We start from the raw sequence: 13,777 nt of genomic DNA on the forward strand, positions 1-13,777 counted from the left end.
AAGGATATATGGTTAAATTTGAGAATAAAAAATGTCAAATCTATGATAAAAATAAGGGTCAGATAATAACAACTGTTGAAATGGCTCATAACAAAATATTCCCATTAAAATTGCCATTTGAAGAAAAATTGGCTTTAAGCTCAATAAATGATGAATCCACCTTATGGCATTTGAGATTCGGGCATCTAAATTTTAACAGTCTAAAACTATTAAAACAAAAAGAAATGGTAATTGGACTACCATCAATAAAAAATGAAAGAAAAATTTGTGAAGGCTGTATATATGGCAAGATGCACAGATTGCCATTTCCTACCGCACCTTGGAGGGCCAAGGCTCCTCTAGAGCTTGTTCATGCAGATATCTGGGGTCCTACCAAGAATCCGTCTCTTGGCGGAAAAAGATATTTTCTTCTGTTCGTAGATGACTACTCCCGCATGATGTGGGTATATTTCCTGGAGAAAAAATCAAAAGCTTTTTCCCACTTCATGGAATTCAAAGCCCTCACAGAAAATCAAAGTGGGCATTCTCTTAAGATTCTTAGAACGGATCGTGGCGGAGAATTTACAAGCAACGAATTCAACAACTTCTGTAAGAAGCATGGCATTAAAAGAGAACTTACAGCAAGGCGTACACCACAACAAAATGGTGTCGCGGAAAGGAAAAACCGCACTATAGCAGAGATGACCCGCAGCATGATGCAGGGTAAACATCTACCCAAAGGATACTGGGCCGAAGCTGTTCACACGGCAGTATATATCCTCAATAGATCTCCCACAAAAGCAGTTAGGGATTTAACGCCATATGAAGCCTGGCACAAGAGAAAGCCAAGAGTAGAACACCTCAAAGTGTTCGGATGCGTAGCTTATGCCCACATCCCAAAGGAGAATCGAGAAAAGCTCGACGAGAAGGGAGAAAAATGCATATTCATTGGATACAGTCACGAAACAAAAGGATATCGCCTTTACAAGCCTGAATCTAAACAATTAATCATCTCTAGAGACGTAATTTTCGACGAAGCAGCCGAATGGACGTGGAAAGAAAAAGAAACTGAAGCTCGCGAAGGAGATACTCTCCTAAGAGATCCAAGTGAAGAAGACGGAGCAGACCAACCAACAAACCCATCATCTCCGAGTCCAAGTACACCTGAAAGTACAAGATCATTCCCAAGCTCAAGAAGCCAAACATCACGTTCAACTCCTCAACCTCAAGAAGCCCGAAGATCAACACGTGATCGGCAACCGCCATCATGGCTACAAGATTACCATTGTGACCAAGCAATGATGGCTCTCTTCTCTAGTGAGCCACAAACATTTCAAGAAGCATCACAAGAAGAAACCTGGATTGAGGCTATGAACGAAGAAATCAAAATGATCGAGAAGAATCACACATGGAAACTTGTAGACAAACCACAAGACAAGGAAGTCATCGGACTCAAGTGGGTCTACAAGGTGAAACATAGTGATGATGGCTCCATCAACAAGTACAAAGCAAGGCTCGTAGCAAAGGGATATGCGCAACAACCAGGAATCGACTTCAACGAAACATATGCACCAGTTGTCCGCATGGAGACAATCAGAACAGTCCTGGCATTAGCAGCACAGCATCAGCTACCAGTCTTTCAACTCGATGTCAAATCAGCATTTCTAAATGGAGAACTCAAAGAAGAAGTGTATGTCGAGCAACCGCAGGGATACGTCATCAAAGGCCAAGAAGACAAAGTATATCGCCTTCGAAAAGCTCTGTACGGACTCAAACAAGCACCCCGAGCATGGAACAGCAACATCGACAATTATCTTCTCCAGCATGGTTTCATCAAGAGTCCCAGTGAACCTTCACTATACATCAAGACACAAGGTAACAACTTTCTCATTTTATGCTTGTACGTGGATGATCTAATCTATACAGGCACACACCCAACGATGATCGAAGAATTTAAAAAGGCTATGATGAAGGAGTACGAGATGACAGACCTTGGTACAATGAAATACTTCCTTGGCATACAAATCAAACAAAGTCCAGGAAAAATATTTCTATCACAAGAGAAATATGCAGAAGACCTTCTCAAGAAATTCAACATGGGTGAATGTAAACCGCTGGCTACACCAATGGCAATCAATGAGAAGTTATCAAAGTACGATGGCAAACCAAAAGTCGACGGAGCAATGTATCGAAGCTTGGTCGGCTCTCTTATCTATCTCACACATACAAGACCAGATATAGTCAACGCTGTCAGCATCGTATCTAGGTTCATGAGTGAACCGAGCAAGGATCATCTAACAGCAGCAAAGAGGATTCTTAGATACATTAAGGGAACAAAAAGCTATGGGATCATGTACGAAACTGAAAAAGATTTCAAGCTCACAGGATACACCGATAGCGACTGGGCTGGAAGCGTGGATGATAGAAAAAGTACAAGCGGGTACGTATTTCAGCTTGGAAACAAGGTGGTCTCATGGTCATCAAAAAAACAGGCGACAGTAGCTTTATCATCAGCAGAAGCAGAGTACATTGCAGCAACAAGTGCAGCACGTGAAGCAGTCTGGCTGAGAAGGATATTAATCGATCTACAACATAAGCAAGAGACACCAACTACAATGTTCTGCGACAACATGTCAACAATAGCAATGACGAAGAATTCAGTGTTTCATAGTAGATCAAAACACATCGAGATACGACATCACTACATTCGTGAGTTAGTAGACAAGAAAGAGATCGAACTACAATTCTGCAAGACGGGGGAGTAGCTCGCAGACATTTTCACAAAACCCATATCAACTGATAGATTTATCGATTTCAGAAGACGACTTAGAGTTCAAGATTTTTCAGATTAGGGGGAATGTTAAAATAATCTAGAAAAATCTAGGATTTTAATTAAATATAAAAATATCTAAACTAAAGAATTAAAAAATAAAAATATCTAAGATAATATAATGGAAGATCCTAGAAAAGTAATTAAAAAATTAAAAATATCTAAGATATTTTAGTAAACTTGCACTATAAATACCCATTGATGTAATCAATTTTTTGTGCAATGAAGAACAATATTCATTCTACATATTCACTCATCTTCCTCTCCAAATAAATCCATTCACTATTTTACCATCTAAATTTTCCTACAGTATGCTTAACCATAATACCATCATTATGCTACGCTTTATGGAGTGAAAAATTAATATATTATATGAAATAATTTAAGTTTTAATGCCATATATGTAGTTCCTTGATATGGGATCAAGAGCCAATGTTATAAAGGATTTCGAGTTTAAAATTTAACCACCCCTCATTTAAAGTTGAATCTTCAGCATTAGGTATCAGGAGAAACTATGCTGAATCCACACTTGTTAGAGTATATAATATATTTTGGGATTTTAACTAACAATCTAAATATTTGGTTGACTTAGTTCCTTGATAAATTTAATTTCAATTATGTGATTGATTTATTAGGGTTTAACTGTTTCAATTTTAGTGAACAATTATATTGCTCTAATTCCGGCTGGTTTTAGTGTTGCTGGCTTTATGTAATGATGGTGTGGGATAGTGGTTATAGACATGGTGGAGTACAACTTTCCATTCTTGATCATCATACTCATTATCAAGATAAAAATTATGAACATGGTCTGAAAAGTGATAATAGACATCAAATTATACTCATAATTAAAAATGTGATTAATTAGTATATTGGCTCGAGAACGACCTATAATGGATAGCAAAGTAAGACGATATCCTGTAGCATTATAATCAATTTTTCACAATCATAATTCCAATAGTTTTTTTTATTGCAATACTAAATAACTTATATAAGTTTTTTATATGTATGATAAAAAAGATAATTAAATTTAATTCTTTTTAGTTACGAGGCTTTAATTAACTACGTTCAAACTTTGTCTGTACTCTTAATTTTAGAAAAAACAAAATGCATGCCGTACACACATTTTAGAATAACTATAACTTTACTGATTCAAATGCTAAACAAGAATCCGCATAATACGCAATAGATGTTGCATCAATCCATAAATTTCCTTCTCACGTCATATCAAACTCAAACTTAAAAACTTTTAATATAAGTACTTAGTACTTCTATTTACTTGTTAGTATATTAGCAATTTCTTTTAGACCTATATTATGTACCTTTAATAACATCATCAAGTAAAACTATTTAAAATCTCATCATCAACTCACGTCACCAATATAAAATGCATAGTAAATACTTTCGCTTTTAAGCTGATTTTTTAAGGAAAATAGAATTTTTTGAGGCAGCGATCACTTAAAAGAAGATCAAACTAAAAAAATAGTGCATTTTAAAGTTGTTGAACGATTGACAAATGTCCTATGTTCCAAATTTGTTGTATTGCAAATTTGCAATGAACCAGTGTTCGTCAAATTTAACATGATTTCCAATAGCCAATGGGCACTACCCATGTAATCCCAACACTTTTGTTATTGCATATCACAATTATATGTCCATTTTGAAAGTTTGCTGGTTTGGAAATAGGAAATTCATCATCTTTATATGAATTTGTGTTTTCATTTGGTGTTTATTATATTAGAAACAAATTCTCATATTCCTTCTCGAGTCGAGAGACTCTTTGGTCGCGCTCTCCTTTACCGGTATGAGTTACAACCATTCTTTCCTCCTCAGACCCTAACCATAATTTTCAATGGACTGGATACACTGGGTATATGATTATGATATATTAGCAGTGGCGAATCCAGAGTTTAAAGTCCTCTGGGGCACCAACGAATGGACGAAATTTCGACAGAGTTTCATTTGTATAATTAACAACTAAAAAATTTTTTATCTCGACAAAATGAGTTGTAGAAGCACAATAATACCAAGAGTTCAAGACAAATCCAAATTAATATAAAAAGACTACGAACAAACTACAAATGTTCAAATTTAAAATGAAAACGTAGACCAACAAAATGAATTATAAAGTAACGAACAATCTACAATTGTTCTCGCCTAGTTTTTATATTTTGGAATCGATGTACAATAGCATCATTACTAACATTGAGAAACAAAATCCTTCTCTAAAAAGGTAACTAAGCAATCATTCAACAACTGTTCTCTCATGTTGTTTCGCACTTTACTTTTTATATGATTTATCCCGAAAAATGATCTTTCGACACTTGCTATCGTCATTGGAAGAAGAAATACAAGCTTCAATAGCTTGTAAGAATCTAAATTAGTTTCATGCTTCCTTGTCTCAACAAATTTTAAATAAAGTTCGTTAAGAGTCTTCACATCCAAGAATCACTCGTCATTTCTCACATCACCAATGAAACTTTTAAGCGATGCCTCAAAAAATATCAAATCTTCATTTGGAAACTCATTTGGACAAAATTTAGCAAGGTTCAACAATTGTTTTGTATTAAAAGATGAGAATCCATCACTAGGACTAAAACAAGCCATACAAATAAGCATATCTTTGGTTTTCTCACTGAATCGATTGTCAAGTTCTTGTAATTGTAGATCAATCACACTTAGAAAAATTTCAACTCGATAATGATGAAGATTTGTCACCTGAGGAGCTTTACCAAGAACCATCCTCCTTCCACCTCCAATGTGACTAGAATTACAAGTCTTCCATATTTGGAGTATCACAATCATACTCAGTCATGAATGAAATAACTTTATTCAAGTGATCTTCCCAACCATTATCTCGTAGTTCTTACGGATCCTTTTTTGTTTGATGAACCAAACTCATTGCATGATCTATATCTTGATACTTTTTTTGCAAGCTCATATTCAATGAATTCGTCAATCCAAATATAGACCCCATCAAATGTGCTATAAAAATGAAATCAAATGACATCAACATACTTATGATTGAATATGCCTTTGTCCAATCAGCTTTATGAGGATCTGCAATGGCTTCAAAGGACTCCAAGATTGGTCGAAACAAACCAAGCACATTTTTAATGCATTTAAAGTAAGTGCTCCAACGAGTATCACCTAGTCGGATTAAACCAAGCTCTTTATTCAAACCACTTCCTGACTCAAGTTCACCTAATGACAATGCCTCAGCAATACGTGATAATTTTTTTTCACGAAGAAACTCTTTTCATTTAGGTGAGCCACCAACAAAATTCAATAGATGTGGGAGAACTTCATCAAATAACCATCGACACTCATCACTCTTTTTGGAAGTTGCTACCAATGTCAATTGAAGTTGATGAGCAAAACAATGAACATAATGCGCAGATGAACATTCATCAAGATTAAAGTTTTGAGGCCACCAATTGAGCCTCACATATTGCTAGCACCATCATAGGCTTGACCCCAAACTTTAAAAAGTGTTAAAGAATGTTCCATAAGCAAGGATTCAATTGCATTTTCAATAGCAAAACATGTACAATTCCAAGAAAGCGCTCCACCACTCCACCACTCTTGCTAACATAACGCAAACAAACCGACAACTCCTCTTTATCAGATATATCTGTAGACTCATCAGCAAGAATAGCAAAACACTCGTCACCAATTTCTGCGATAATTGCTTTAGTGGTCTCTTTTGCACAAGCAATGATAATATCTTTTAGAATCAAAGGAGCTATCATTTGACAATTTTTAGGGGCATTATCCAACACAACATCTTCAACATCAGATCTACCTTTCGCATGAAATTTTAAAAGTTCTATGATAATATCTTTATCTTGCTAAACAAAGTAGTTGAGACTGAACTATTTTGATTCTTAAAATCTTCAAGTCTTTTCATTGCTATTCGATGAGCACTCATATTTGCACCAACATGTGCATCAAAAGACTCTGACCTTTTCCAATTATGAAATCCATCCATCACAAAGGAATCTTGTCCAACATTATCATCCTTGAATAAATAACAAGCCAAACAAAAAGCTGCATCTTTCTCAACACTATATTCAAGCCATGTTTTGTATTTATCAAACCATTTTGGATTAAATCTACAGTTTTTTGTATCCCAAACTTTGTCAATTTAAATTCATGTTTATAAGGTTGACAAAGATCTCTTGAACAATATTCTCTTCTAACAATATCTCGGTCACTTGGGTGAAATTGAGGCATTCTTCTCCTTTTTCCGGGGTCTTGAGGAAGATTCAAAACATCAATAGAAGCTAATCTTTCTCATATGTTAGGGTTGGGGTTTTGAAATTTGTATTAGTTTCACTTTCTTTCTCTTCATCTTGAGAAGAAGAAATAGATGATAGAGTAGGAGTAGGATTATTTGATTGTGCTTGACTTTGTTGAGTTGGATTAGACTTATCTCCACTTTCTTTTCTCAAATGTTTTGCAAAAATAGAAGCAATATTCTCTTGTTTTCGCTTCATTATTTTGATTTTTGAATTCTTGTAAGAAGATTAATATACATAGAACACATTAACAAATATTCAATATTTCTTATTCAAAGAGGATATAAAAAAAATCAAGAAAAACATTTCAACTATTCAAAATACAAACACATTAACAAACACATTAACAATTTAACATTAACAACTATTCAATTACATAAACAACATAAACAACATTTCAACCATATATTATTCCCCTGGTTGGCGGACTTGGGCTGCCGTAGCTATTCAATTAGCTTGGCGTCGATATAAACACCGATTAACGCTTACTTCGCTCTCGTTTATTAGGCCAACGATACCGTTGTCGAGAAGCTCTTCCCTTGGGGAGGATAGATTGAGGCTTTACACTGCACTTTTGACGTCTCCTAAGCCAAATCAAGATGATTTTGAGTTCTAAGAATGCAAATCACAATAAAAATGTTGCATAAAGAATGGAATAAGTTGCAAATTACATCTTTAAAATTTAAGATTTTTACGAATTACAGCTTTAATGTTTATTTTTTTTTGCTATTCAAAGCCACCAAAGTATTAAAATCTACTGCATTCAAGCCAAATCATTCAATTCTGATCATCAAAATGGTCGGAATTATGTGCTTTGGCCTGAACCCTGTAGAATTTGATACTTTAGTGTCATTAATTTACAAAAAAATAAATATTAAAACTGTAATTCGCAAAAGTCGTAACTTTAAGGTTGTAATTTACAAATTATTCTAAAGAATATGAACATATGTTGTATATCAATTTGATGAAGATTTTTGTGGTTGATATGATGTAAATAATGTTATTTCATGTTATTAATTCTAAGGATGATGAATAAAACCTAGTTTGAACGATCTGAATGAACTTGCAATGCAAGAGTCAAAACTAAACTTTAATTTATACCTCCATTTGTTTAAAAGGATGAGGAAATTTCTTTTGTTGGATCTTCATGATTTTCAATGCATTTGTTTTATTATGCTTGCATTTTCATTTCATTGATAAGGTTGATTTTCGGAAATTTTTTCATATGTTGATGAGATTATATTAATGTAATTGATCATTTTGAGGGGTGTTTGTATAGGTTTAAAAATGCTTGGTAATGGACCGGCTTAACCCAATTCCTTAAAATTTGTTTGGTATAAAATTTTGAAAATCCAATCTATTAACTTCAAGTAACCGAATTCCCTCAAATGTTTCAGCCAATTTTAATGAGATTAAACACTTTATTTTTCTTTACTATTTACTCTTTACTCTTTACTCTTTACTACCCAGACCAAGGCTCAGGACCAAGTGATTAGAAAGAGAAACACACTAAAATCGCATGGACCAAGCAATAATAAACCATAACCACAACATAAACACAGAAAAAGAGCCCCCGCCATGCTGACCCTAATAGCTACTAGGAGGCAGCAAGGCAAAATATATCCAAACACAAATAATGAAAACAAGAGCCATACAAAACCATGATAATGTCCCTTATTTCGAGAAGGCCAAGGATTTATAGTTCTTTCATTTTGGATTATAATGAAACAGCTCACAAAATCATGTGCATTTCTTTTTGAAGTCCTGCCAAAGGTCAATCTAACTTCTTCTTTATCACTAAGTTGGACCGAAATACGAGTACCTTTATTAATTGGACCGGGACACAGGCCGTTAAAAAGATACCCGACTAACCGAGTATCCAAGTTTTCGGGTACCCGAAATGCCGGATACCCGCTAATAAACACCTAATAGTGAACAACTCTAGATTTAAACATTTGAAAACACAATTTTTAGCACACACAACTATTTATGAGAAAACTAAGAATGTGTGCATCATCTCATTGGCTATTCTAAAAAACTAGGGTCACATAATTAACAAGAAAATTTGAACAAAATAAGCAAAGTTCTACAAAAAAAAATCTCAAAATAAGCATTGAGAAAACTTATTTCCCAAGCTAAATACTTTTAGCCCAATGCTAAGGTATGGAGTTTGTTCACTGTTAGTAACAACAGACGATTTTTAGGCTGATTTTTTAACTTAGTTTAAGTAATCGGCCCGGCCGCTATTCGTGACAGTGAACAAAACTTCATACCTTAGCATTGAGTTAAAAGTGTTTATTTTTTAGAAATAAGTTTTCCTAATGCTTATTTTGAGATTTTTCTTTTTTATGATTTTGCTTATTTACTTCAAATTTTCAAATTAACAAACTCCTTAATGTTGGTCAGCCGGTCTTATATGAGACCGTATCACCATGAGACGAGTCCATATAAATAAACCCATTTCTCTTACTGATCACTTTAAAATTGTAAATGATCACTTTAAGATTATAAGTGATAACTTTAAGACTATAAAAAGTCATCACTTTAAAAATAAATGTCAATTGGGCCAACCCAATTAAAATAGTCTCACCGTGAGACCGTCTCATATGAGAATTTGTGATCAGCAAGTCTTGTATGAGACCGTCTCACCGTGAGACAGACCAATACAAGCAGCCCAAAGTTAAACTTACATAGTAGTTACCTAAATAAAAGCAGCAAGTCTTGTATGAAACCGTCTCACCGTGAGACGAGCCCATACAAGCATCCCATTAGTGATATTGTTGACAAAGGGTCTTATTTTACCAAACACCAGACAGTAAATAGAGTCTTTATACTTTTTGCTCCGTCTCATATGAGAATTTGTGAATGTTGGTTATGTGCGTTGTGATATTGTTGACGAAGGGTCTCATTTTACCAAACACCAGACAATAAATAGAGTCTTTATACTTTTTACACCACCCAGCTGATCATCTTTATACTCATTTTGAACAAACTCTATATACTCTATCTCTAGGAGACTATGATAATTAAATTAGACTATGACAAATATATTGCAATAACCCAAAAAAAATGCCTTTATTTTCTTAGTGTTGAGTCACAGAATTACAAAAATAGAAGTACCAAATTACTAAATTAAATTAAAATTTCCTCTTTTTTATATCAAAAATCCAATTGATAATACATATTAAAATTATGCTATGTCAATCAATATAACTCGAATTAAACCATTATATAGCCAAAAAAATTTTAAAATTTCCAAATTGTCAAGAGTAATTCGACCTAATTTGAGAGAAGAATTGAATACCTATGGCCGTGTCTGTTGACTTCTTGTGCGAGTTTCCAATCAAGTTTGCGGTGCTTCTAAGAATTTACGGTTGAGGAGTAATCAAGTCTACATGTTTGATTATTCGGGTTTGTGACGCTTTCACATTTTATGAATTCATATTACTTCCTTTAATATTTTAAGTCAATTTAACAAAATTTTTATTAAATATTACTCCCTTCTATTCACTTTAAGAGTACCATTTGACTTTTCATAGATTTTAAGGAGAGTCAAAAGTGAGACCCTAAGAGTAGAAAAGAGAGTGATATTATGGGTTTTTAATGTAAGGGAGGAAAATTAGTATGGATAATGGATGGCATAATTGAAAATACGATAAAGCTATTAAGGGCATAAAAGTCAAAAACCCATACCAAAAATAGAAATGGGACAATTATGGTGACTTGACCATAAAAGAAAATGGGACACATAAGCTGAATAGGAGGGAGTATTTTATTAAAGCTTTAAAACCGAATTTGGTCTTTTTATTTTGAAAAAACAATTAATGATACGAAAAAAATTGTAAAAGCCCTTGACCCGCAAATCAACCTAACCCGACTCTACATGAAATTGACCTGATCGAAAATGACCGGACTAAAAATCAGATCCGCCTGCCCGACTGTTTTGAAATGTCTAAATGGGTGATAATTATAACATTTTTAGTTAAGTATTTATTTTTATTTTGCAAGCATACTTGATAATTGAGATGTTCATTCAGGACATAGGATCGCTTTTGGACGGGTGTCTTTCAGTTCAGTTGGATTTTCAAATCAGTTAGTTTTGCATAGGTAATTCGTGATATTGGGTTTGCACCGGTTCTTCTCCAATTGAAGTATGAGTCCAGTGTCAATCAGGCTAGGGTTGTCATCGGTCTATAATTAATTCAGTTTTCTCGAGCAAAAATCGGGTTTGGGTTGTATTTTTTCGTGTAGTTATCGATTATGAACTACTATCAATTAGATCAACGTTAGGTTAATTGATTGTTGGTTTTTAATTGATGTATGTTCATTTACATACAAGAAAATAACTGTCAATGGTACCGAATACAGAGAGTAATTTATTTCAATGATTAAAAATAGTTTAATAACAATTGACTATTGATTTTGATAACTCTAAATATATACTATTAGACTAACTATAAGATAATAAAATAGAATATAAATCAATTAGATTTCTAAGTTCAATAATCGATACATGATCTATTAGAGTGAAAATAACTAATGTAAATCGTCTATAGATCGCACTCAATGTCTATCATTTTTATAATCCATGACTTGTATTTATGCTTAAAATTTAATGTTATGTTTTACAATAGATAAATTTGATAAAAAGGATTCAATATAAGACTCTACAAGACATCAACTACTACAATTTTTCTTTGATCGTTTTAAATTTTTTTTTTAATTAGATTTATAATTTTAGACATAAACTTAAAACTTTGAAATAGACATTTTAAGTTATGGAGTTTGAGCCGTTGGTGAAGGAAGGTTAATTCTCAGAGTAGAGATTTTAAGCCTGGAAATTGACATTTTAACGATTAAAATAGTTAGTAAAAAATAAACTTAAGCCTTGGAAAAGAAAGATTAAGACTTAGAGCATGAGTTTTAAGCCTTAAATACACATTTTAAGTTTTAAAATTGGTGTTTTAAGGCTTTGAGTTAGTAGGTAAATTTTTTTATGGGCTAAACCAGTGGTTGCACGGGTGTGATGGTCTCACCAGAGAATTTGTGTGTATATGTACACACTCAAGGGTGTTTAGAGTGAAGAATGGAAATAAAATGAAAGGAAATAGATTAGAAAGGGTAACGCTAACAATACGTGTTATTGTTATGAATTATTTAGTAAAGCCATGCAAATAAAATACTAGTTTTTTGGTTTCCCTTTGTTATTGTTTGGTATATAGATAAGAAATTCTTCACTTCAACAATTTTTTAATAGTTAATTTTTTATTAAATATATACGTGTCCGAAATTATATTTTTCACATAAGACTCCAATCATTGTACTCTGCAACTTTCATCAAATACCTTTAAGAGCATTAAATCAAACAACTAAACTCTATGAACATGTCCCTTTACTAGTGCCCACAGTGATTAAAATATACAATAATATGAAATAACGTAGTTAAATTCTACTTAATTTATATTTTCTTGTTATAATTTGAAGATAATCTTAAAAATGAACTACTCCTAGTAAAAGCAAACTAGTGCTCTTGAGAAGCTATGTCATCTTTTAATGAACTGAAATTTTACACCAAAAACTTTTTACATTTTCTACAATAATTTGAAGGTAAATTTTAAAAATAAACTACTAATATTTGTAGTAAAAAAAAAGTAAAATTCAAGCTAGTCTTATTTTGCACCAAAATGAAAAGATGAATATGAAATGACGAATTTTGCATTAAAAAAAAAGAATTTAGCTTAATTTTATTTCAAAAACATGACAAAAATTGAAAATATTGAATAAATAAATAAATAAAACCTTCAAACAAGCAAACAGATTGGCTTTGAGGAACTTGGTACATGGGAGCCCATAGAGACTTAGAATTAGCGAGCCATGAGAAGAAGGCTGAATACTTTTAGGGAGAATCATTCAGAAGCGATATTTATTTCTACACCTTTTCTATAAGTAACAAATAAGGGGCATGTGTTACCCCTAAGTAAGGGTAACTTTTACCCTATTTTTGAAAACATACTATAGGTAATGTTTTCAAGTAACTGAATCTGTTATTAATCAAAAAACTTATATTGAGCAAAATAAATATCTTTTAAATTTTCTACTTGAAAGTTTTCTTTTCCCTCGGTCTATATTATAATCCAAAAATAAGTTACAAATTAGTATGACAAATATTACAATGAATTTTTTTTTTTAAAAAAGAAAGCATGCAACAATCCTACACATGCATGTTTACAACAATGAGAAACTAAATAGAGGAAAAAAAAGCGCAAAAATTAATTTGAAATTTCATGCTTATATAGTGTATGAAGCATTAGGTCCTACGGAACCCAGTCACAACTAGACATATAAGCCAACTTAGGTCATTACTAGCTCTCTCCCCTTGAGGATCAGGCTGGGAATAATAATAGGATTGTTCAAAGAAATCACAGTCCATAGTTGTATAAATCTGATTATGTAGAGGGTCAAAACACCTATATCCCTTTTAATTTACCTCATAGCAAAGAAAAACACACTTCATAGCCTGTGGTTTAAGTTTTGTCTTTGTCTATTTTGGAAGATGAACATAAGCTATGCACCCAAAAACACTAGGAGGTAAGGAATGAGAGGAGAAAAGAGAAACAAAAGACCCCAAGGTTGCAAGCGGAGTTTTGTAATTGAGAGGTTTAGAAGGAAG

The 13,777-nt window shown here is 33.1% G+C and overlaps 1 protein-coding gene across 1 annotated transcript; it reads right to left on the reverse strand.

The window, feature by feature from the left end:
* Positions 1-5,254: 5,254 nt before the first annotated feature.
* On the reverse strand, positions 5,255-13,537 carry LOC130808284 (uncharacterized). The gene is made up of 10 exons (XM_057673764.1): positions 13,439-13,537; positions 8,844-9,032; positions 7,626-7,691; positions 7,146-7,323; positions 6,926-7,062; positions 6,750-6,827; positions 6,358-6,657; positions 6,083-6,260; positions 5,700-6,010; positions 5,255-5,584 (listed from the first exon to the last, which is right to left on the reverse strand). Exons 1-10 carry the CDS (start codon positions 13,535-13,537, stop codon positions 5,255-5,257), a joined length of 1,866 nt encoding a protein of 621 aa, XP_057529747.1.
* Positions 13,538-13,777: the final 240 nt, after the last annotated feature.

This window comes from Amaranthus tricolor, chromosome 3 (genome assembly GCF_026212465.1).
Source record: "Amaranthus tricolor cultivar Red isolate AtriRed21 chromosome 3, ASM2621246v1, whole genome shotgun sequence".
NCBI classification, from domain to species: domain Eukaryota; kingdom Viridiplantae; phylum Streptophyta; class Magnoliopsida; order Caryophyllales; family Amaranthaceae; genus Amaranthus; species Amaranthus tricolor.

Bases quoted from the DNA above. Each gene is read 5' to 3' on its own strand.
- LOC130808284 (XM_057673764.1), bottom strand. From the start codon at position 13,537: ATGGACTGTGATTTCTTTGAACAATCCTATTATTATTCCCAGCCTGAT. The intron at 6,658-6,749 runs GTTGGTGCAAAT...TACTTTGTTTAG, and splicing joins CAGAGTCTTTTGATGCACAT to CAAGATAAAGATATTATCAT. The intron at 5,585-5,699 runs GTTCATCAAACA...CAAATATGGAAG, and splicing joins TAGATCATGCAATGAGTTTG to ACTTGTAATTCTAGTCACAT.